This window comes from Mobula hypostoma, chromosome 19 (assembly GCF_963921235.1).
Source record: "Mobula hypostoma chromosome 19, sMobHyp1.1, whole genome shotgun sequence".
NCBI classification, from domain to species: domain Eukaryota; kingdom Metazoa; phylum Chordata; class Chondrichthyes; order Myliobatiformes; family Myliobatidae; genus Mobula; species Mobula hypostoma.
The window spans coordinates 6,115,864-6,139,894 of NC_086115.1; the positions used below are offsets into that span (position 1 = coordinate 6,115,864).

Genomic DNA, 24,031 nt, shown 5'->3' on the forward strand with positions numbered 1-24,031 from the left:
AATAATCAAGAGAAACCACAGTTTCTGTACTTGAATGCCGAGCACCTGCTGGATAAAAGTGATTCTACGTAATGCAATACAGTTGTTTAAATATGGTTGCTCATTTAAGTCTGTTCTTGGTTGCCACGCAGGACCGAAAAGCCTACCGGCCAGCTTCATCCAAGTAAGAATGAGGTCAGCAGTTACTTGAATCTGAGTAAGTAGTCTAAAATGAACAGAGAATTGACCACCTGATTTTTGTATCTAATCACAATGTTGATTCCCTAAACCCTGAAGCTAAAATTATCCAGTTTAAGGTAAAGCCGTCACACATATCACACTAACAACATAAGGATAGGTATGCATTATCAAATTCTAGAGAAGAAAGTAAAGTGGAAAAGAGGAAAAATTTACCTGCTCTCTTGACCCAATGAAAGTCCAGCACCTTGCTCCACCAGCCTGGTTAGGTTACTAATTTCTTGCTTCAGGGAGCGAATGGTTTCTTTTCCTCGTTTTTCCTGTTCAAGAGCTGTATCAACCATTTTCCAAGCTTTTTCAATCTCCTATTTATTTTAATAAAAATATATAGAACAAAATTAGCTGAAGCATTCATAATTTGAAGTGGGTAATTCGTTTTTCATTTTATTAATGAAAGGAAATGTTACTGTACATGGATCTCACATTGTGCTGAGTATTATTAATTTTAATGGAATAAAACTCACTTGTTTATTGCGGATGATATAAATGAATTAGTCAACTACTTTCTAACTTGTATTCTTGGCAGAAAATCACATATCACAGCTAGAAACGAGTGAAGCAAATGTTTTGGTAAAAATGATAAAGGAGTGTATTATTGAACATTAAAAGGTGTAGATGCTGGAAAACTGAAATAAAAACAGAAAATGCTGGGTACACTCAGTAGATCGGAAAACATCTACGGAAAGAGAAACGTATCAAATTCTGATGTAACATTGTCATCCTGAAACACTCTGACTGATTTATTGCCTGGGGAAATAACTGATCCATTCTGTCTCACAGTTACATCTGCATTTTCCACCCACAAAGAAATAATGACTCCACATACTAAGGGCACCTATCTATGTGGCTTTTTAATGTGCCTGTCCAAAAATTGGAACATTTAAGTGTATGAAGACTTTGCACTTTCCCTCATCCTAACAATGTGTGGTGCTATTCTGTAGTCTAATGATCCTAATGTAACTAGGCATCGGGAGAAGGTAAAAGTACATTGGATCTATGGCGCAAACACGAGAAAATCTGCAGATGCTGGAAATCCAAGCAACACGCACAAAATGCTGGTGGAATGCAGCAGGCCAGGCAGCATCTATAGGAAGAAATAGTCGACGTTTTGGGCGGAGACCCTTCGTCAGGACTTTGAAGAGTCTTGGCCTGAAACGTTGACTGTACTTCTTCCTATAGATGCTGCCTGGCCTGCTGCGTTCCACCAGCATTCTGTGTGTGTTGCTTGGATCTATGGCACTGTTTTGGAAATCTAGATCTCTAATGGAAGGATCCAGAGAATGTGAGTTCAAATCTCACCATGGCAGTTTTATAATTTGAATTCAGTTTACTAATTAGCAAACAGACATCCGGTACTAATTAACTTCATATAGAAATACCAAATTAATTGTCCTGATGATGACTCATGATGAAGGGTTTTGGCCCAAAATGCTGAATATTTATTCTGCTCCATAGATGCTACTTGAACTGCTCCATTCCTTCAGCATTTTGTGCATGTTGCTCTGGATTTCCAGCATTTGCAAAATCTCTTGTGTTTTTGGTATAAAAATAATGTCTTTGAACCCCCATAAGGCTAAGGAAAGAAAACTGCTGAATTTACTCCCTAGCTTACATATACTCAAGTCCCACATTATCACAATTAGCTGTTAATTATCTTCTGAAATTGCCTGATAAGACATTCTTCTATGTTCAAAGCAGAAAGGCCCATACATGTCAGCTATGTCTGCAACATGATGATAATTATAAAGATTTTATCATATAACCTAAGCTTGGGGAAGTGCAAATAGCTTCAATATCGTCAGCCATGTGTTTTTAACGATAGGCTTCAACAAAAATAATACAATATTCACAACACGCTGGAGGAACTCAGCAGGTCGGGCAGCATCCGTGGAAAAGATCGGTCAACGTTTCGGGCCGGAACCCTTCATCAGGACTGTAGAGGGAAGGGGCAGAGGCCCTATAAAGAAGGTGGGGGGGAGGGGGGGAAGAAGAAGGCTGGTAAGTTCCAGGTGAAAAACCAGTAAGGGGAAAGATAAAGGGGTGGGGGAAGGGAAGCAGGGAGCCCCTTGGTATGAACATAGAATTCTCCAACTTCCGGTAATTCTCTCCCCCTCCCTTCCTCTATCCCTATGTCACTCTGCCCCCTCCCCCAGCTGCCTATCACCTCCCTCATGGTTCCGCCTCCTTTTACTACCCATTGTGTTTTCCCCTATTCCTTCTTCACCTTTCTTGCCCATCTCCTCCATGCCTCCCCTCCCCCACCCCTTTATCTTTCCCCTTACAGGTTTTTCACCTGGAACCTACCAGCCTTCTCCTTCCCACCCTCCCCCCACCTTCTTTATGGGGCCTCTGATCCTTCCCACTTCAGTCCTGACGAAGGGTTCCGGCCAGAAACGTCGACCCATCTATTCCACGGATGCTGCCCAACCTGCTGAGTTCCTCCAGTGTGTTGTGAGTGTTGCTTTGACCCCAGCATCTGCAGATTATTTTGTGTTTAGTAATACAATATCCCTCAACTATCAGAGTCTTGAACCAAAGGGTATAGATAACTTCACTCAATTTCACTTGCCCTATCACTGCAACATTCCTACAACCTTTGGACTCACTTTCAAGGACCCTTCATCTCATATTCTCATATCTAATGCTTATTTATCTTTTTCTGAAGGTCACTAGTTCGAGCCTCAGCTGAGGCAGCGTGTTGTGTCCTTGAGCAAGGCACTTAACCACACATTGCTCTGCGACGACACTGGTGCCAAGCTGTATCGGCCCTAGTGCCCTTCCCCTGGACAACATCGGTGGCGTGGAGAGGGGAGACTTGCAGCATGGGCAACTGCCGGTCTTCCATACAACCTTGCCCAGGCCTGCACCCTGGAAACATTCCAAGCTGCAAATCCATGGTCGCACGAGACTAACAGATGTCTATTATTATTATTTGTATTTGCACAATTCGTTATCTTTTACGCACTGACTTAAAGCCCAGTTGAATCTATTATGGTTATTGTCCTATTATGGATTTATTGAGTATGCCCAAAAGAAAATTGAATCTCAGGGTTGTATATGGTGACATTCCAGTACAGATAGTCCATATATGCATTGACAGTACATCTCACCAAAGTGCACATTCACAGGTTATGTAAACCAGTGATGAACATAATGTATATTGTCACATGGTGGAAATGGAGTGAGGCATTGTAAATTCCAGTAGCAATGAGCACACTATATTGTGACACACAGTACATTTCAAATCCACAGTGTACTGATTACATGGACATATTCTCAGTAACATGTTGGTGTGACCCGTAAATGAGAGCTTCACATTTACACACCATTTAGCAATATCCATTTTTATATGAGAGCAATTTAGTTAGTCCTATTCCTGATGTTATCTGGTAGCCCTGCAAAACATAATCTTCATGTAATAGTCTAATTAATTAAAATATAATTATGTGTAATTGCTCTTAATTGTGTTGCACATTATTATAATAGTACACATAGCACAAATATTTGTACACTACGGTATCACTTATTAACATACACATTTTACTCAAGGTTCACTGATTCTCTGAGACCCACCTGTGGCACTAACATTACAGAGTCATACAGAATGGAAACTAGCCCTTTAGCCTACCAAGTCTGAACCAGGTATCAATCATGTCAAATCCTGAACTAATCCAAATTTATTCTTCTCACTTTCCCCAAATTCGACCATTCCAATACCCAAAATGAGTAATTTACATTGATCAATTAACCTACCAAACGGCACATACTTGGGATGTTGAAAGAAATCGGACGGTCACAGGTAAAAAGTGCAAACTCCACACAGGCAGTACTGGAGGTCAGGATCGTGTTGTGAGGTAGCAGCTCTACCTGTGCCACTGTGCTGCCCTGTTTCTCTATCTATACTTTAGCTCATTATTGATTTCTATGATGATCACAGCTAAATAAAAAAAATCAGCAACACAATAAACATCAGCATAATACAGAAAAGTATGGCAAGGAGAAAATCGAGATTATTCTGATTTTTTTTCTTTAACCTTGCCCAAGACATTGTGTAGCAGGAATGGGAAGTACATTGAAGCTGTAGGTGATTCTACTATTTCTAATGGGAAAGGTTGGAAGACTTGGATGAACATTTCAAATCAATTATCTTGCATGATCTTTTGGAAATTTCTTTAAAAACTTGCAAGTCAGGAAATATATTTGAAGATCAAATATGTCCCCGATATTCATTCTCTGCACCAGTGCCTGGTTTCAGGACATCCATGCAAACACACAAAATACTGGAGGAACTCTATGGAAAAGAGTAAGCCTTCAGCAAAAGCAATCGATGTTTGGCGCCGAAAACCCTTCATCTGAAACAGTGGGCCGAGACCCTTCAGGACATCCATACCCAGATATGATTGCACTTCCTCATAGAGATTCATATTATAGACATGGTGTTCCTCACACCAGTGTCCAACAAGGTAACAAGAAGATGAAAGCAGTTATGGTAGTCCTAATTAGGAGGCTGGGATTCACATAAATGGAGGGATATGGATCGTGTGCTGGAAGAAGAGATTTAGTTTAATTCAGCATTATATTTGGTGCAGATATTGTGGCCCAAAAGGCCTGTTCCTGTGCTGTACTCTGTTCTATTATTCCACAGGTAAATTGATTGATCATTGTCACATATACCAAGATAAAGTGAAAAACGCCTTGCATAAGTCCACACAGATCAGTTCATTACAAGATAAAATAATTAGCGTGCAGAGTGGTACCATGATACTGTCTACGACATCATTACAGCTTGAGGCGTCAGAGTTTGGAGCTCATTTCCAGCTCTGTAAGGGATTTGTACATCCTCCCTGTGGATTGCATGGGTTCTTTCCCACAGTCCAATGATGTGCCAGTTAGGTAGGTTAATTGGTCATTGTAAATTGTCCCGTGATTAGGCTAGGGTTAAATAGGTGGGATGCTAGGTGGTGTGGCTCGAAAGGCTGGAACAGCCTGTTCAGCAGAGTTGAAATGTGTTGGGAAACTAAAGTAGAAAAGATGAGGTGCTAACACAATTCAGTGAACATAGCACATCACCAGGACATCCATTGGAACATTCTGCTTCTAGTCGATCTTACTCTCTGCAAAAATACCCGCACTTACTCATTTCCATTAACAACCATTTCATTTCCATTCCCTATGAAGGGAATGATGCAATATTCTAGGGTATTTATCTGAGTAAATTAAAAGGTATGATGAAACTCTTCCTCATTACTCATATGATTCCCCTTTTTATTAACACTGTGCAATGTCATCATTATTTATTCATGTGCAAACATTGCAACATAACTTGAACTTTAAGGACATTTCCCTCTCCACCTGCAATGCATATTACTTTGAAACATTTCCTGACTGCCTAGTTAATGAAACTCTGATAATCCAGTACCCTGGGATTCTGTTGGTACTGGACTAGCAAATATTCTGGACCATGGGATGTTACTCCTATTAACAGCCACACATTTATTTTATTGTTTTACATGTTATGCAGTAGAATAATAAATTTTGCAGTGAACCTAGTGAGCTTAAAGGGAGTGAAAAATACAGAAATTCAGATTCAGGTTTGTTTATTTATCACATGTACATTGAAATATACGGTAAAAAGTTCCATTTCTGCTGGGGGCAGCCACAAGTGTTGCATATGTTCCAGCACCAACATAGCATGCCTACCATGTTCAGCAGAACAACACAAGCAACAACAACAGAAGAACAAGCCCCTTCGTACTCTCCCACCCAGCCATTCACACACACAGGCAGGCCTCCAAACCCAGGACATACCACCTCTGGGTCCTTGGTCCCAGTCTCATAGATATCAGGTCTCCAACCTGCATTCCATGGATTGGACATGCCAGCCCAGAGATTTTGACCTTCAGGCCTTGATCTCCAGATTCACCCACCGATCCCTGGATTTTGACCCCTGGCTTCAACCTCTGAGCCTCAACCACCAGACTTGCAAGGGCCTTGACCACTGACTGACCTACGCATGAATCCCATCCCAAGGAGGATCACCAGCCCTTATCCAGAGGGACTTCTGACCTTTGTCATTGACCAAAGGAATCATTGACCTTCAACCGCAGAGTGCTCAGACCTGCAGTCTGATTATGAGCTTCAGCCCCTGATTCTTCATTTACTGCCTCTAACTGCCTCTTATCCCTGTTCCAAACCCCAACTTGTCACCTAAGTGCCTGCGCTGGACCCATAAACCATCCCTACAAACCTATTTTCCAGTTCTGAGTCATGACCAGAATTGAGATTGCAAAGGAAGCTAGAAAAGGCATGTAATAAAGGTAATGCCATGATTGTAATGGGAGACTTCAATATGAAAGGGGATTGGGAAAATCAGATTGGTGTCGGATCGCAAGAGAGGGAGCAGTGCCAGAGATCTGTGAGTGCCAGGGAGCGGGACTGAGTGCCATTGCTATTACAAAGGAAAAAGTGCTAGGCAAACTGAAAGGTCTTAAGGTGGATAAATCACCTGGACGAGAGGGACTACATCCCAGAGTTCTGGAAGGTGTTGCTGAAGAGATAGCAGAAGAATTGCCTATGACCTTTCAAGAATCACTTGATTCTGGTATGGTTCCGGAGGACAAAATAATTACAAATGTCACTCCACTCTTTAAGAAGGGAGGAAGGCAAAAGAAAAAAAATTATAGGCCAATTACCCTAAACTCAAGGGTTGGGAAAGTGTTGGAGTCCATTATTAACAATAAGGTTTCAGGGTACTTGGAGACTAATGGCAAAATAACTCAAAGTTACCCATGGTTTCTGTAAAGGGAAATCTTGCCTGACAAATCTGTTAGAGTTCTTTGAGGAAGTAACAAGCAGGGTGGACAAGGGAGAAGCAGTGGATGTCATTTACTTAGATTTTCAGGAGGCATGTGATAAGATGCCACACATGAGGCTGCTTAATAACATAAAATCCTATGGCATTACGGGAAATATACTGGCATGGATAGAGGAATGGCTGGCATGGCTGACAGGCGGGAAGTTTTATATAGGCATCCGTTAGTCTCATGAGACCATGGATTTGTGCCTTGGAAGGTTTCCAGGGTGCAGACCTGGGCAAGGTTGTATGGAAGACCGGCAGTTGCCCATGCTGCAAGTCTCCCCTCTTCATGCCACCGATGTTGTCCAAGGGAAGGGCATTAGGACCCATACAGCTTGGCACTGGTGTCGTCACAGAGCAATGCGTGATTAAGTGCTTTGCTCAAGGACACAACACGCTGCCTCAGCTGAGGCTTGAACTAGCAACCTTCAGATCACTAGACCGACGCCTTAACCACTTGGCCACGTGCCAACAGGAATTAGTGATTAGGAATAAAGGGGGCCTTTTCTGATTGGCTGCCAGTGACTAGCGGTGTTTCTCAAGGGTTAGTATTGAGACCAATACTTTTCACATTGTTTGTCAATGATTTGAATAATGGAATTGATGGCTTTTTGGCAAAGTGTGCGGATTATACAAAGATAAGTGGAAGGTTAGGTAGTTGTGAGGAAGCACTGCGATTGCAGCAGAACTTAGACAAATTGGAAGAATGGACAAAAAAGTGGCAGATGGAATACAGTGTTGGAAAATGTACAAAAATGCATTTTGGTAAAAGGAACAATAGTGTGGACTATTATCTAAATGGGGAGAAAATTCAGACATCAGAGGTTCAGAGGAACTTAGGAGTCCTTGTGCAAGACTCCCAGAAGGTTAATTTACAGGCTAAGTCTGTGGTAAGAAAGGCATTTATTTCAAGGGGAATAGAATATAAAAGCAAAGAGATAATGCTGAGGTTTCATAACACACTAGTCAGGCTGTACTTGGGAGTATTGCCAACAGTTTAAGGCCCCATATCTCAGAAAGGACATGTTGTCATTGGAGAGAATCCAGAGCAGGTTCACGAGGATGATTTTGGGAATAAAGGGTTTAACATATGAGGAGTATTTGGCAGCTTTGGGCCTGTACTCACTGGAATTTAGAAGAATGCGGGGGTATCTCATTGAAACCTACTGAATGTTGAAAGGATTAGATTGGGTGGATGTGGAGAGGATGTTTCCTATGGTGGGGGTATCCAGAACTAGAGGGCACAGCCTCAAAATTGAGGGGCAGCCTTTTAGAACAGAGTTAAGGAAGAATTTTTTTAGCCAGACAGTAGTGAATCTGTGGAATGCCACAGACAGCTGTGGAGGCCAAGACCATGGGTATATTTAAAGCGAAAATTGATAAGTTTCCTGATTGATCAGGGCATCAAAGGTTATGGCAAGAAGGCAGGTGTATGGGGTTGAGTGGTACAGGTTTCCTCCACCATCCGAAGGCAGAGCGTTCCTATGAAACGGTTCGTAAGCCGGAATGTGGTAAAGTGAAGAAGCAATTACCATTTATTTATATGGGAAAAATTTGTGAGCGTTCGCAGACCCAAACAAAACCTACCAAATTATACCAAATAACACATAAAACCTAAAATAACAGTAACATATAGTAAAAGCAGGGATGATATGATAAACACACAGCCTATATAAAGTAGAAATACTTTTCTACAGTCATTGCCGCACTATTCTCCGTAGCGAAAATCTCATGCAAGCGCTCTCGGCAGAAACACTCTCTCCAGTAACCTTTAAGCTATGAAGCTGCCAAATCATACCAAATAACACATAAATATACACAGAAAGTAGATATAAAGTAGAAATATACATATATAAAGTAGAAATAATGTATGTACAGTGTAGTATCATTTACCGGAATTGAGAAGACAGCGCCAAGCACTCTGATGGTGGTGTGTTAGGCTGAGTCGTCGGAGGTTGGGGTGGTGCAGTGATCCCCAACCTCCAGGCAGCGAACCGATACCAATACGCGGAGAATGCAGCGGTAGCCGGGACGCACCCAGCACATCTTTAAGTAAAAAGCCGAAATAAACAAGCTAATTAATTAGGTGCCGCCCGGTACGTAAATGTCGGACCAGATCAGAGGCAACGCAATCAGCAATCGCCTCTGATCTGGGCCGACATTTACGTGCTGGGCGGCACCTAATTAATTAGCTTGTTTATTTCGGCTTTTTTTCTTAAAGATGTGTTGGATGCATCCCGGCTACCGCTGCATTCTCCACGGCAATATATCGGTCCGCAGTCCGGGGGTTGGGGTGGTGGGACACTGGGGTGTCATTTCATCGTCATCTGTTTCCATCAGGGCAGGCAGGTCATTTTCTGCTATGTCTGCCTGCCTCGATGTTGAAGGTCGAGGTTCGTCATCTGCTGTGGCTGATGTGGAAGGCTTGAAAAATGACAGTATGCTTGACTGCTTAGCCTCGTGCATTTTTCTACAGTTCTTTGTAAGCACTCAAACCATCTTGCAAATACGCCCTAAACCGATGTACCCTTTCAAAATGAAAGTCATACTTTTCTGCAATTATTGCAGTGAAAATCTCACACAGTTGCTTCACGTTCAGTTCCTGGACAACTTCACTTTCGGTCTTGTTCGCTACTGCATTCGGTTTCGATTGTTATCCTTTCCTCTTCCAATTGCATCAGCTCTTCATTTATCAGTTCTTGGTCATGGGATGCCAAAACCTCTTCAACATCATCTTCATTAACTTCTACAAGCCAAACTCACTTTGTTCTTACTTCGTTCACCACGATCGAAATGCATAATTATGTCTAGTTTTACGCTAAGTGTAACATCCTTACAAGCTCTTTTAGGCTTTTCCGATACCTTAGAACTCATCTTGCTAACAGCTGCTCACAGGCACGTGTTTAAGCAATGCCAGCCTGAATACAGTTCCGGGGGAGGAACTTGGCTGCTCGAGGCACGCGCTGCCTTTTTTCGTAACAGTGAAAACACCTTCTGTTCGCAAAAACAGGTAACTAATGTAGATCTTTCGTAACAGTGAGGTTTCGTAAAGCAAACATTCGAAAAGTGGGGGACACCTGCATCGGGATCAGCCATGATGGCATGGCGGAGCAGACTTGAAGGACCGAATGGCGCAATTCTGCTCCTATGTCTTATGGTCTCATGGATCTCAACAGACCTCGAGGTTCAATACCATCATGAACAGGAGATACCATGGACAAAAGCTATGGGGTCAAGCTCCAGCTGCAAGCTGACTAAAACATCACAAAAGTTGATTGGGAGTAGCAGTTTGCCAGTCATGGGACATTTGACAAATGAGAGGCTTTTAAAATTGAAATCAGAAGAGTCAGGAGCAGCATGTTCCTGTAAGAGTGAAGGGTAGGGCTAGGAATAGTACGGACTTCGACAGATGAGGGAGATTGAAGCTTTTGTCACAGTAAAGAAGGAAGCAGATGTCAGGTATAGGCAGCTGGAATAAGTGATTCCCTTGAGGAATATAAAGGATGCAAGAGTACAATTAAGAAGGAAATCATGAGAGCTAAAAGACACCAGATGGCAAGTAAGATAAAGTAGAATCTAAAGGATTCTATAAATATTTTAAGAGCAAAAGGGTAGCTAGGGAGGGAATAGGTCCCTTAAAGTGCAGTGTGGAACTCGTTGTGTGGAGACATGGAAAATAGAGGAGGTCTAACTGAAGACTTCTTGCCTATATTTACTGTGAAAAAGGACATGGCAGCTCATGAGTTGACCTGCTTGGACTCTAGAGGGCTGGCTCACTTTCTGAACTAATGCATGAACCAGATGTTGTACAGTACATTAGGATTTCTGAACAATAGGATGACACATTATCAGAGTTTTACTGTATATGGTGCAACTGGGAGGAACAACGATGATAATATGATATATAAAATCTAAACACCTGGAGAAATAGGCTGACTTGGCAATCTTTCAAACAAAAAAATAACCATCCTGGTTAATAATTTACGTACAAGGTGAATGTGTCAATTTCTGGGTGCTTTCTAACTGCTGAAAATTAGAATCTGCACAGCTACCATCACATTCCGACATAAAGGAAAGTAAAAAATCTCACCTGTTTTAAGGAATCTATTGTCGACTGGTCATCTTGTGAAAGTTTAAGAGCAGTTGTCACTTTAGCTGAATTTGCAACGATCTCAGCATTTAGTTCTTTGCATTTTGACATCAAACGTTTCTCATTTTCATGGGATTTTTTAAGGGCCCGATGCAGCTTTTCATATTCAACACGAAATTTCTCAAGTCCCTTGTCTCCCATGAGATCATTAAGGACCTCTTGAAAGTCGTGCTCCAGTGCCTCAAAGGCATTATCCTCCTTCATCCCCTTCTCTGCCTGTTCCTGCAGAAGAGCAACAGGAAAGTACATTATCATTTTAGATTATTTATAAACACCCAGGATTCAAGCAGAAACAATTATCAGCATGTTCTCTCTTCATTATTATGTCCAGTAGTCTCTCGGAATGTATTTGCCATCTTTAGGAATTTATTGCGCAAACTTAACATCTATGGATGAAGAACTTCCATTATGTTGTAAATGCAGATAACCCTGGGAAAGAAGACTGGAAGAGCAACATAAAGCTCTTTGTTTAAATCAAACTGCCACAAGGAAGTCAGCTTATTTGATGTGCTCAAAAGATGCATCTATATCTTTGTTTTCTTCTATTATTTCAGAAATTTCACCATGTTGGGCACTTCTTAATGTTTTTCCTGATCTAGTTCACTTGGCAGTTGGCTGCCTCCAGTCTGCCAGCAACAAGAACTTATTTATATAACACCTTTCATTTTCTGTGGTAAATAAGTAGCATAAGGTGATAGGCTAGTCGCCTGCTTGTCTCCCAGGTAATTAGGTAAGAAACTGGAACTGGTTAACTGACTCAGATCTTGTGGTACCTGGGTATGTGTCTTTGAAACCTACTACATCTGTCACAGAGTGTGAACTTAGGTGAGTGAGGTCCCAGGATGAATCAAGAGTAATAATGTGGCTTTATACTTAAAAGGATTAAATAAATTAGATAAGTTCAATAAATGAAGCATGTGGGAGCTGTTGGAAATCATTGTGTTCTGTGGAAATCATACCTGCAGCATGATCTGGGATAGAAGATGATAAGAGGCAAAGATAGAGTGGACAGCCAGTGTCGTTATCTTAGGGTGGAAATGGCTTCTTCAGAGGGCATAATTTTAAGGTGATTAGAGGAAAGTAGCCTCCAAGAGGATCACAAACTTGTCATGAGATTTGAAGCCTTGCATGCCTCAATGACCCAGAGAGCTAAGTTGGCTGGAGTCAGGGCTTTATGCTTTGGCTATTGGTAGGGTCACCCATGCCAAACAGGTCAGATGAGACCAGAAATTGAAGAGAGGATGAGAAAACTGACTACAGTACCACGGCACAGGATGTTATTCAAGTTAATGAAATGAAAAGAGATGTGACAGGGATTCGGGTACAGAATAGTTTGTGAGATATAGTATATCCTAGTTTTGATAAGAATACGCTTGAGTCTCGACTATGCTCTAGAGTGCCGGATGGCAAGTTGATCAAAGAGTCATTTAAGACGTGAGGATGATGTACTATGTTGGCATCTGCAGGCTGTCCCCAGGCTGGTCCACTTCATCTTCCTCCATCACTGATATTCCATTTGGAAGTCACTTGAATTCTAGAATTTAACACAAGCATTGCTGGCAGAAGCCCTCAAGCATGTTAATGTAGTATCAGTAAATGAATATCAGTAGAGAGCAGAAAAGCCTATTAGCCCAGACCATCACTGATGCATTGTAGGTTGAAGGGGGAACGACTGTTATTACTGGTTCAGTGCTGGACTTATTCATGAATATCCTTGGTGATGAGCGTGTAGGTTGACAGTACTCTCCTCCAACACGTGGGGAATAAGTGATGATGATGCTATCTGTTTTACTGTCGTGTCTGATTATGGAAGAGTTAGAATCAAAATATTATGTGAGAACATGGTAAGCTGGTACCTGGACAAGGTACATTGAAAATGAAGTATTTAGCACGCCCTGAATCGTTGCTGAGCTCTTGAGAGAGATTTCATTCAGATGTAAAAGAAATCTCTGGCATGTGACATCTGACTCCAGATAAGAAAGATTTCTTTCAGAAGTAGAAGAAATAACTGATACTTGACACCTGGCTCTAGATAAGGCAGAGTTCAATGCCAAGACCAGAAATTTGTAAGGATGTACCAGTGTTCTGTGCTGATCAACTGAATTCTTTCATAATACACAGCAACAGAGCTGCTGTGCAACTATGTTAATCTTTGGCTCTTGTTCTCCTAAATCTGAAATATTAGACTCAGGAAGTGCATACACTCTATAGCAAAACTCTTTGAAGTATAAAGTATAAATAATAGTAGCTAACTAAAGAAAAAAAATACGCACACACACACACACACACACATATACATACACACATATATATAAATATATATAGTCTTTAGACACTACAATGTGCTTAGAGCAAACAGTTTAGATAGAGTCAATTGCGTGTACTTGTGTTATCCTGCTGTAACACCTGTGTAGCACTTGTCTTATCTCATGTGACTGGTCACCGCACTCCTTATGAGAAAAATCAAATTACATAGCACTACACTAGGTGCTAGTAAGCCATCAGAAGCTCTAGATAGCGGAAGAAGCACTTGTCTTATCTCATGTGACCGGTCACCACACTCCTTATGAGAAAAATCAAATTACATAGCACTACACTAGGTGCTAGTAAGCCAACAGATAGCGGAAGGAGGCAGTGAACAGAAAACACACACTTCTGAAAGAAAGTTTTGTTTATATATATATAAAAAAAGATATACAAAATATTGACATGAGTAAGAACAATTCAAAATTCCAACATTCTGTTAGGTTCAAAATCTCGGGTATCAACAAAAACCAAGTTCCTGTTTAGTTAGAATCAGTGATATTCATTAGAATAACCTTTGTTGTTCCAATTTCACTAACTAACCCGATCTAGTGTTAGTCCCCATTTAAAGGTTTACCGACTAACTTTTCCCCTTTTTCCCCTAGTTAGTTAAAAAAAACTAATTGAATTCCTATTCTTAAGTATTATGGTTAAATTCAATTTCACTTCCAGTCAGTATGTCTACAAACTGAAATTCAAATTCAAAAATTATACATCAATGCAGCTCCTTTCACAACAATTCTCCAACATCACAACTTTTAAACAAAGTAAATCTCATTCAGTAACTAATCAAAATCTTTGCAAAAATAATCAGTTCTTGCAGAAAATCAAATTCAGATCCTTCAAATGAAAATAAACTTGTACATCCGACCGTATTAAATGCTCTACATCATGAAACATTTTGTTCCCACACTGCTTCTTTATCTTGGGTGGCTCGCCAGCTTGTATTTTGTTTTCTTGGATGAAATAGTTGATCGTCCACAGAAAGTAGATTCACAATACTTACACAAAAAAAAACCTGACCAAATCCCTTGGTATGATTAACAGAACTAATTCCTGGTTTCACGGTAGAGATCTTGGACACTCGCCTCTGCCGATATTGTCTTGTTACAGCTGCTGCTTGTTATAGCTGTAGTTTCAACAGAACTTTCATCGCTATCATCACTCCACCAGGGGTTTCTCCTTGTGGGTTTCAAGAAAATAGAGATACACACTACTAATTCCACTTTTAACAGTTTTATATCTTTAGTTTCTAGTAGTTTGCTGCGTTTCTCTCGCTTACCCACACTGCATCAGCCATGCCTCATTCTTGCTTCATTTTTTCCTTCCAAATTCTTCTTTTTAATTCAGTGAACCTATTTTTCAACCCTGCACAGGTGGAGCTGTTTAACATGACATCTTTGGGTTTAATTAAGCCAGGTTACACCCTCCCACTTTGAATTTACGCGAGTCCCTTTGCACACTGCTACAGGTTGAGCCGTAGTGGGTTTGGGGTGTTCAACGTTTGTGAAATCTGGAAAAGGCCCTACAATTGCTGAATGCAGAGCTTGGAAAAGGGACTGAACTATTGTCACCGTAGGATTTCCTAGCTCAGGATATGTTAGAGTTCTAGGTTTTTCTCTGTGTGTAAAAGACCTTCTGAGTTCAAGCTTTTCTTTGTGAGAGTTTTCATTTATCGTATCTTTTCTAGTCAACACTTCATCCCATTTCTCCTTTTCTTGTTGAATCTCAGATTGACGAAATTTCAAGATTTCTTTCATCAGGTAGGACACACCGAATCAGAATCACAATCAGGTTTATTATCACCAGTGTGTGACATGAAATTTGTTAACTTAGCAGCAGCAGTTCAATGCAATACATAATCTAACAGCGAGAGAAAAAAAATAATCAATAAAATAAAACATAATAATAAATAAACAATTAAATCAATTACGTATATTGAATAGATTTTTTTTAACTGTACAAAAACAGAAATACTGTATATTAAAAAAAGAGTGAGGTAATGTCCAAAGCTTCAATGTCCATTTAGGAATTGGATGGCAGAGGGGAAGAAGCTGTTCCTGAATCACTTCAGGCTTTTGTATCTCCTACCTAATGGTAACAGTGAGAAAAGGGCATGCCCTGGGTGCTGGATGTCCTTAATAATGGATGCTGCCTTTCTGAGACACTGCTCCCTAAAGACGTCCTGGGTACTTTGTAGGCTAGTGCCCAAGATGGAGCTGACTAGATTTACAACCTTCTGCAGCTTCTTTCGGTCCTGTGCAGTAGCCCCTCCATACCAGACAGTGATGCAGCCTGTCAAAACGCTCTTCACAGTACAACAATAGCAGTTTTTGACTGTATTTATTGACATGCCAAACCTCTTCAAACTCCTAATAAAGTATAGCCACTGTCTTGCCTTCTTTATAACTACATTGACATGTTGGGACCAGGTTAGAGATCTTGACACCCAGGAACTTGAAACTGCTCACTCTCTCCACTTCTGATCCCTCTATGAGGATTGGTATGTGTTCCTTCGTCTTACCCTTCCTGAATTCCACAATCAGCTATTTCATATTACTGACGTTGAGTGCCAGGTTATTGCTGCAGCACCATTCCACTAGCTGGCGTATCTCACTCCTGTACGCCCTCTCGTCACCACCTGAAATTCTACCAACAATGGTTGTGTCGTCAGCAAATTTGTAGATGGTATTTGAGCTATGCCTAGTCACACAGTCCTGTGTATACAGAGAGAAGAGCACGCAGCCCTGAGGTGCACCAGTGTTGATTGTCAGCGAGGAGTATTTGTTATCACCAATCCGCCCAGACTGTGGTCTTCTGGTTTGGAAGTCAGGATCCAATTGCAGAGGGAGGTACAGAGGACCAGGATCTGCAACTTCTCAATCAGGATTGTGGGAATGATGGTATTAAATGCTGAGCTATAGTCAATGAATAGCATCCTGACATTTCCTCAGTTATTGTTTCTTCCACTGGGTTTTTCTTCAGGACTGACAGGCAAGTTATTTTCTACAGTGGATTCCTCTACATCAGGTGAGTAACTTGCATTTCTCTGGGATTCCAGCACTGGGTCTGACACTGGAGTGTTTGCAAGTGGCTGGTTTGGGCTTGGGTTGGAGACTACAATTCATCTGTGTAACTGTTTACAAGTTTCTCAGCTTTTAGAAGGTTCATCTACAATGTCAAGTCTTGGTCTGAGGTAATAAACCTCATCCTCATCCTCTTCAGAGTCAATTGGATTTTCTTCCTCTTCAACAGACTGTTCATTCTTAATACTCCTGCGAGTGGTGTACTTGAGAACAGGGACAGGAGAAAATTGTTCATTGTCTTCAGAAGGCAAAATTGCACAAGGGAGCAATAGATCCTTATGTAATGTTCATATGGGCCCAGACTGGTTTTCAGGATGTACCTTGTAGGCAGGCAGATCACCAGCTTGGCTCACCACTACATAGACTATTTCTTCCACTTATCGGCAAGTTTGTTTTTACCTCGTAGGTGCACATTCCATACTAGTACTCGGTCTTCTTCTTTCAACTCTGAAGCTGTCATATGTTTATCATCTCTGGTCTTGTTTCAGTCTGCCAATTTCTGTGAGTTAGAAACCATAGAAAAACTACAGCACAGAAACAGGCCTTTTGGCCCTTCTTGGCTGTGCCGAACCATTTTCTGCCTAGTCCCACTGACCTGCTCAAGGATCATATCCCTCCATACACCTCTCATCTATGTATCTGTCCAATTTATTCTTAAATGTTAAAAAAGAACCCGCATTTACCACCTCGTCTGGCAGCTCATTCCATACTCCCACCACTCTCTGTGTGAAGAAGCCCCCACTAATGTTCCCTTTAAACTTTTCCCCCCCTCACCTTTAACCCATGTCCTCTGGTTTTCTTCTCCCCTTGCCTCAGTGGAAAAAGCCTGCTTGCATTCACTCTATCTATACCCATCATAATTTTATATACCTCTATCAAATCTCCCCTCATTCTTCTACGCTCCAGGGAATGAAGTCCTAACCTATTCAACCTTTCTTTGTAACTGAGTTTCTCAAGTCCCGGCAACATCCTTGTAAACCTTCTCTGCGCTCTTTCAACCTTATTTATATCCTTCCTGTAATTTGGTGACCAAAACTGAACACAATACTCCAGATTCGGCCTCACCAATGCCTTATACAACCTCATCATAACATTCCAGCTCTTATACTCAATACTTCGATTAATAAAGGCCAATGTACCAAAAACTCTCTTTACGACCCTATCTACCTGTGACGCTACTTTTAGGGAATTTCATATCTGTATTCCCAGATCCCTCTGTTCTACTGCACTCCTCAGTGCCTTACCATTAACCCTGTATGTTCTACCTTGGTTTGTCCTTCCAACGTGCAATACCTCACACTTGTCTGTATTAAACTCCATCTGCCATTTTTCAGCCCATTTTTCCAGCTGGTCCAAGTCCCTCTGCAGGCTCTGAAAACCTTCCTCACTGTCTACTACACCTCCAATCTTTGTATCATCAGCAAATTTGCTGATCCAATTTACCACATTATCATCCAGATCATTGATATAGATGACAAATAACAATGGACCCAGCACTGATCCCTGTGGCACACCACTAGTCTCAGGCCTCCACTCAGAGAAGCAATTCTCTACTACCACTCTTTGGCTTCTTCCATTGAGCCAATGTCTAATCCAACTTACCACCTCTCCATGTGTACCTAGCGACTGAATTTTCCTAATTAACCTCCCATGCGGGACCTTGTCAAAGGCCTTACTGAAGTCCATATAGGCAATATCCACTGCCTTCCCATCATCCACTTTCCTGGTAACCTCCTCGAAAAACTCCAATAGATTGGTCAAACATGACCTACCACACACAAAGCCATGTTGACTCTCCCTAGTAAGTCCCTGTCTATCCAAATGCTTGTAGATTCTGTCTCTTAGTACCCCCTCCAATAACTTACCTACTACCAACGTTAAACTTACCGACCTATAATTTCTCGGATTACTTTTTGATCCTTTTTTAAACAACGGAACAACATGAGCCACTCTCCAATCCTCCGACACCTCACCTGTAGACAGCGACATTTTAAATATTTCTGCCAGAGCCCCTGCAATTTCAACACTAGTCTCCTTCAAGGTCCGAGGGAACACCCTGTCAGGTCCCAGAGATTTGTCCACTTTAATTTTCCTCAAGACAGCAAGCACCTCCTCCTTTTCAATCTGTACAGTTTCCATGATCTCACTACCTGTTTCCCTTAATTCCACAGACTTCATGCCAGTTTCCTTAGTAAATACAGACACAAAAAACCTATTTAAGATCTCCCCCATTTCCTTTGGTTTCGCACATAGCCGACCACTCTGATCTTCAAGAGGACCAATTTTATCCCTTACAATCTTTTTGCTCTTAATATACCTGTAAAAGCTCTTTGGATTATCCTTCACTTTGACTGCCAAGGCAACCTCATGTCTTCTTTAAGTTCCTTGTAGCTATCTTGAAGTTTTCCTCATGATGAGATTTCAAATTTTGTACATACCAAGACTGTGATGTACCATATTTATTCTTTAAGGGTAGTCCGATAGCTAAGTCAACTGGAAGTCTGGGTTGTCTTCCAAACATCAATTCATACGGACTAAAGCCAGTCGTCTCGTTCCTAGTACAACTATAAGCATGGACTAGGGGTTTCACAGGTACTTGCCAGCGCCTTTTATCTTTCATAACATAGTCAAGAGGGTCCTGTTAAACCTTTCCTCAAGATTTCTTCTGGGATGACATGGGGTGTAGTTCTGACTTTTTGAATTCCAACTATCCCACACAGTTCTTTAATCAAGTGGGATTCAAAGTTGTGCCCTCTATCGCTGTGTAGGTGCTCAGAATAACCATAATGTGAGATGAAATGATCCCATAGGCACTTACGTGTAGGAATAGCCAAAGCATATTTAGTGAAATGATCAGTTATTACTAATATATCTTTCGTGTTACTTTGATTGGGTTCTAATGTAAGAAAGTCCATACAGACCAGCTGCAAGGGTCAAGTACTCACAACGAAGCAGCTTTCTCAGGCAAGGTCCTTCTTCTTATGCATCGACCGCATGTTTTAATTGTGTGTTCCACAGCAGCAGCCATCTTGGGCCAATAGAATCGGTTTCTGACTAAGTCCAGGGTACAGTCAATACCCATATGATCAAAGTCATCTTGAAAACTTTTTAACTACCTCAGATTGAAACTTTTCAGGTAAAACAAGCTGGTATGCTGTTTGATCTCTGGTTAATCTTTTCCTGCAGAGAATTACATCTTTTAGCTCTGGACGATCCCATTCTTTGAGAAGGTAGGGGAGTCTGGGGATTGTGTTTCTCACAGAAGGGGATGGTTTTTCTCCAATTTCCATCTGCTTGCTGACTTCCCTAATACAAGGATCTGCTAACTAGGAGTCTGTAATCTCAGCATCAGAGAGATGAGAAATGACTGGTAATCCCCCACACTGATCTTCTTGTGCATAACTGTCTGGTATAGCACTTGAATACATCGCTAAGGATCGAACCTACGCAATGGCAACATCTGCGGCAGGTTCTGTTTGTTGGATAAGACGACTCACACATACAGCTTGCACAACATCAGTGCTAACTTCAACCACATCACCTGAGTCCAATGGATGACTTGCAGTAATCTTCCAAGATGTGTTCCCGCTCTTTCTGGGACTTTGTTTCACCGAGCAACATCTTGGAGCTTTTGGGACATGCTTTATCAACGTCAGTCCCTGTTTGTCCCACAACAGGAACTGCTTCTACATTTAAAATGAGGCTTAAGTGTACCATGATGTGACTCCCACTCACTCCGGCTCTGCTTAAGCTGTCTTCTCTTTTCTGCTACTAACGCCAGATTGGGTTCATAGCAGCAAGGTCTGGATATGTGCCGGTCTTCGCCACATTTAAAACAGTACCGAGGTTTTGGTTTAACACTTGGCTGTTTGTAAGTAGTTGTGAACTCTTGTTTATCCTTTATGTCAGCTTTTTCTTTTGGTGGCATATCACTTGCTGTTTTAGAGGTCACTTTTACCTCCTGCTGTTTTGTAGTCTGTGGATTAGCTAGTTGACTTTGAAGCTCAGCAATTCGTTTAGTCGGTTGAGAAGTTACTGAAATTAGCTGTGCAACATCATCTTCTTTACAGACACTTGCAGTCTGAGACTGCATAAATTCACGTTGTGTGACTGTCCCTACATGCTGCTTCACGTGTGCGGTTCTGGAAGCATGCTTGTCTTCCTTGGTGCATAGAAATGTCAATAATTTGGTAAATGATAATGGGTTTTGTTTTTACTGCTCTAGTTTCTATTCTAACACTGGGGAGTGGTCCCAACATGCCCTACAAAATCACTTTAAGAGATGCTTCTTAATCTCAGACTTAGCAACTACGCCTCACTTTACAGTCAATGTCAATGTTACCTGTAACCTCTGTAGGTAGGCAGATGGTTTTTCACCCGCGTTTTGTACTGAGTTCATGGATTTGGCGAATAATTCATCTCCATCTTCCATAGTGGCAAAAGCTGAACCTAGGAGTTGTACGTAAATAGCGGGTGAAGCTCCAGGGCTTATCGACTTGATGATGTCAGAAGCTTTCGCATATTTTCTGTGTTCTATGAAGATCAGACACAGTTGGGTCTTGCGAGAGCAGTTCAACAATAGCACACCAAGTCTCATAATACACCTTATTAGATGGATGAGAGGTTCTACCAGAAAAAGTTCAGAGCCTTACTGGTGGATTGTCATGAGCCATCAAGTCATTACTGCGCACAATATGCTTGACTATGACTCTTTGAATATCTGGAGGGTTTAGATCATTGGGAGAAAGGGATGAGCTCACTGCAGCTCCATTAGCTGTATTACAGTGATTGAGTTATTCTGCCTCACAGCTAGAGCTGTTTCTGGCTGGTTATTATCAGAGGAGTCTGCTCTGAATTGAAGAGTTGTGGTCTTGTTATGTATATCTTCAGCAGTTTGAACAGTGACTATTTCCCTACTCTCGACAGTAAGGGTTTTACCATTCTGGGTAAACATCTCTCTTGGGATCTTGTCATGATCTTTCCCACTGCGCTTCGTTAAGGTTTTCAACTCATCAAAGTAAGCTTGAGTGGTGTCTTTTCCAACTTTCTGAGTGTAATCACTGGCTAAAGTAACTACATGGAAATTTTTGGAGTCTGTGGTAGCAACAGCTGGAGATCTTGCACGGCAGAACCAAAATTGTACTCTACTATGAGGGACTTAGAAAATTCTGCACTGGGGTCAGTTAGAGGAATAATTCTGGCAACTGAGCCATATTCGTTTAGAAAGTCTAGTATTTCCTTATTTTTCTCTGTTCCATTGACTAAAACAGCATTTGGCTTTTGACACGCTTTTCTTCTATGGTTTCCATTTTCTTTCACTGTAGGTCTTATTGAATAACTGAGTTTGAACAGTAAGATTTTTTTGGTGTTTTTTATACCAATCAGTGTGTTACTGGTTATCTAATACACTGTCTCCTGGCTGGCTCGCCACGTTTTATATAACACTTCTGTAGCACTTGTCCTATCTCATGTGACTGGTCGCCACACCCTTCATGAGAAAAATAAAATTACATAGAACTACACTAGGTGCTAATGGGCTATCAGAAGCTCTAGATATCGGAAGGAGGCGGTGAATAGAAAACACACACTTCTGGAAGAAAGTTTTGTTTACATAAAAAAAACGAGATATACAAAATATTTACATGAGTAAGAACAATTCAAAATTCCAACATTCTGTTACGTTTCAAAGCTCAGAGGTCAACAAAAAACATATTCCTGTTTAGTTAGAATCAGTGATATTCATTACAATAACCTTTGTTATGCCAACTTCTTTAACTAATTAGATCTAGTGTTAGTCCCTATTTAAAGGTTTACAGACTAACCTTTCCCTTTTTTTTCCCTTAGTTAGTTAGAAAACTAATGGAATTCCCATTCTTATTATAGTTAACTTTAGTTTTAGTTCCAGTCAATTGAAAACTTTAAATTCAGATTCAAAACTTATATATCTGTACAGCTTAACTCCTTTCACGACAATCCTCCAGCATCACAACTTTTAAACAAAGTAAATCTTATTCAGTAACTTGTCAAAGTCTTCGCAAAACTAATCAGTTCTTGCAGAAAATCACATTCAGATTGTTTGAATGAAAATAAACTTGTATCTCCAACTGTACTAAATCCTCTACATCATGAACCATTTCGTTCCTGTACTGGTTCTTCATCTTGGGTGGCTTGCCATCTATTTCCATATTCGGCCCATTGAGTCTGATCTGCCATTCAATCATGGACTGATCCAATTAAGAAAGATAACAGAATTAAAGGGGCAGAAAGCTCAGGAAGGGATCGGAGAGTACAGGCAAGTACAATAGGAATCGATGTGAAAGGTGAGGGGAGTAAAAGTATTACGTTAAAAGGATTAGAAGTATTATATATGAATGGACGGAGTATAAGAAATAAAGTGGATGAGCTTGGGGCTCAGTTGGAAATTGGCAAGTATGATGTTGTGGGAATAACACAGACATGGCTGCAAGAGGACCAGGGCTGGGAAATGAATATTCAGGGATATACATCCTATCGAAAGGACAGACAGGTTGGCAGAGGGAGTGAGGTGGCTCTCTTGGTGAGGAATGAAATTCAATCACTTGCGAGGGGGGACAAAGAATCAGGAGATGTAGAGTCAGTATGGATAGAACTGAGAAACTGGCAAAAAGACCCTGATGGGAGTTATCACGAGGAATTCTGCAGATGCTGGAATTTCAAGCAACACACATAAAAGTTGCTGGTGAGCGCAGCAGGCCAGACAGCATCTCTAGGAAGAGGCACAGTCGATGTTTCGGGCCGAGACCCTTCGTCAGGACTAACTGAAAGAAGAGTTAGTAAGAGATTTGAAAGTGGGAGGGGGAGGGGGAGATCCGAAATGATAGGAGAAGACAGGAGGGGGAGGGATGGAGCCAAGAGCTGGACAGATGATAGGCAAAAGGGATATGAGAGGATCATGGGACAGGAGGCCCAGGGAGAAAGAAAAGGGGGAGGGGGGAGAAACCCAGAGGATGGGCAAGGGGTATAGTGAGAGGGACAGAGGGAGAAAAAGGAGAGAGAGAGAAAGAATGTGTGTATATAAATAAATAACGGATGGGGTACGAGGGGGAGGTGGGGCATTAGCGGTCCAGAAGGGTTTCGGCCCGAAACGTCGACTGTACCTCTTCCTAGAGATGCTGCCTGGCCTGCTGCGTTCACCAGCAACTTTGACGTGTGTTATGGGAGTTATCTACAGGCCCCCAAATAGTAGCCTGGATATAGGGTGCAAGTTAAATCAAGAGTTAAAATTGGCATGTCGCAAAGGTAATTCTACGGTTGTTATGGGGGATTTCAACATGCAGGTAGACTGGGAAAATCAGGTTGGTACTGGACCCCAAGAAAGGGAGCTTGTGGAATGCCTCAGAGATGGATCCTTAGAGCAGT

General features: G+C 41.4%; 1 protein-coding gene across 1 annotated transcript in view; it reads right to left on the reverse strand.

Annotated features, from left to right (window-relative positions):
- Positions 1-24,031, reverse strand: part of cfap58 (cilia and flagella associated protein 58) — a 288,786-nt gene that overhangs the window by 229,498 nt on the left and 35,257 nt on the right. The window contains exons 2-3 of the mRNA XM_063071110.1: positions 11,184-11,465; positions 394-542 (exon numbers count right to left, since the gene is read on the reverse strand). Coding sequence (XP_062927180.1) covers positions 394-542; positions 11,184-11,465 — 431 coding nt within the window. The remainder of the gene's footprint in view (positions 1-393; positions 543-11,183; positions 11,466-24,031) is intronic.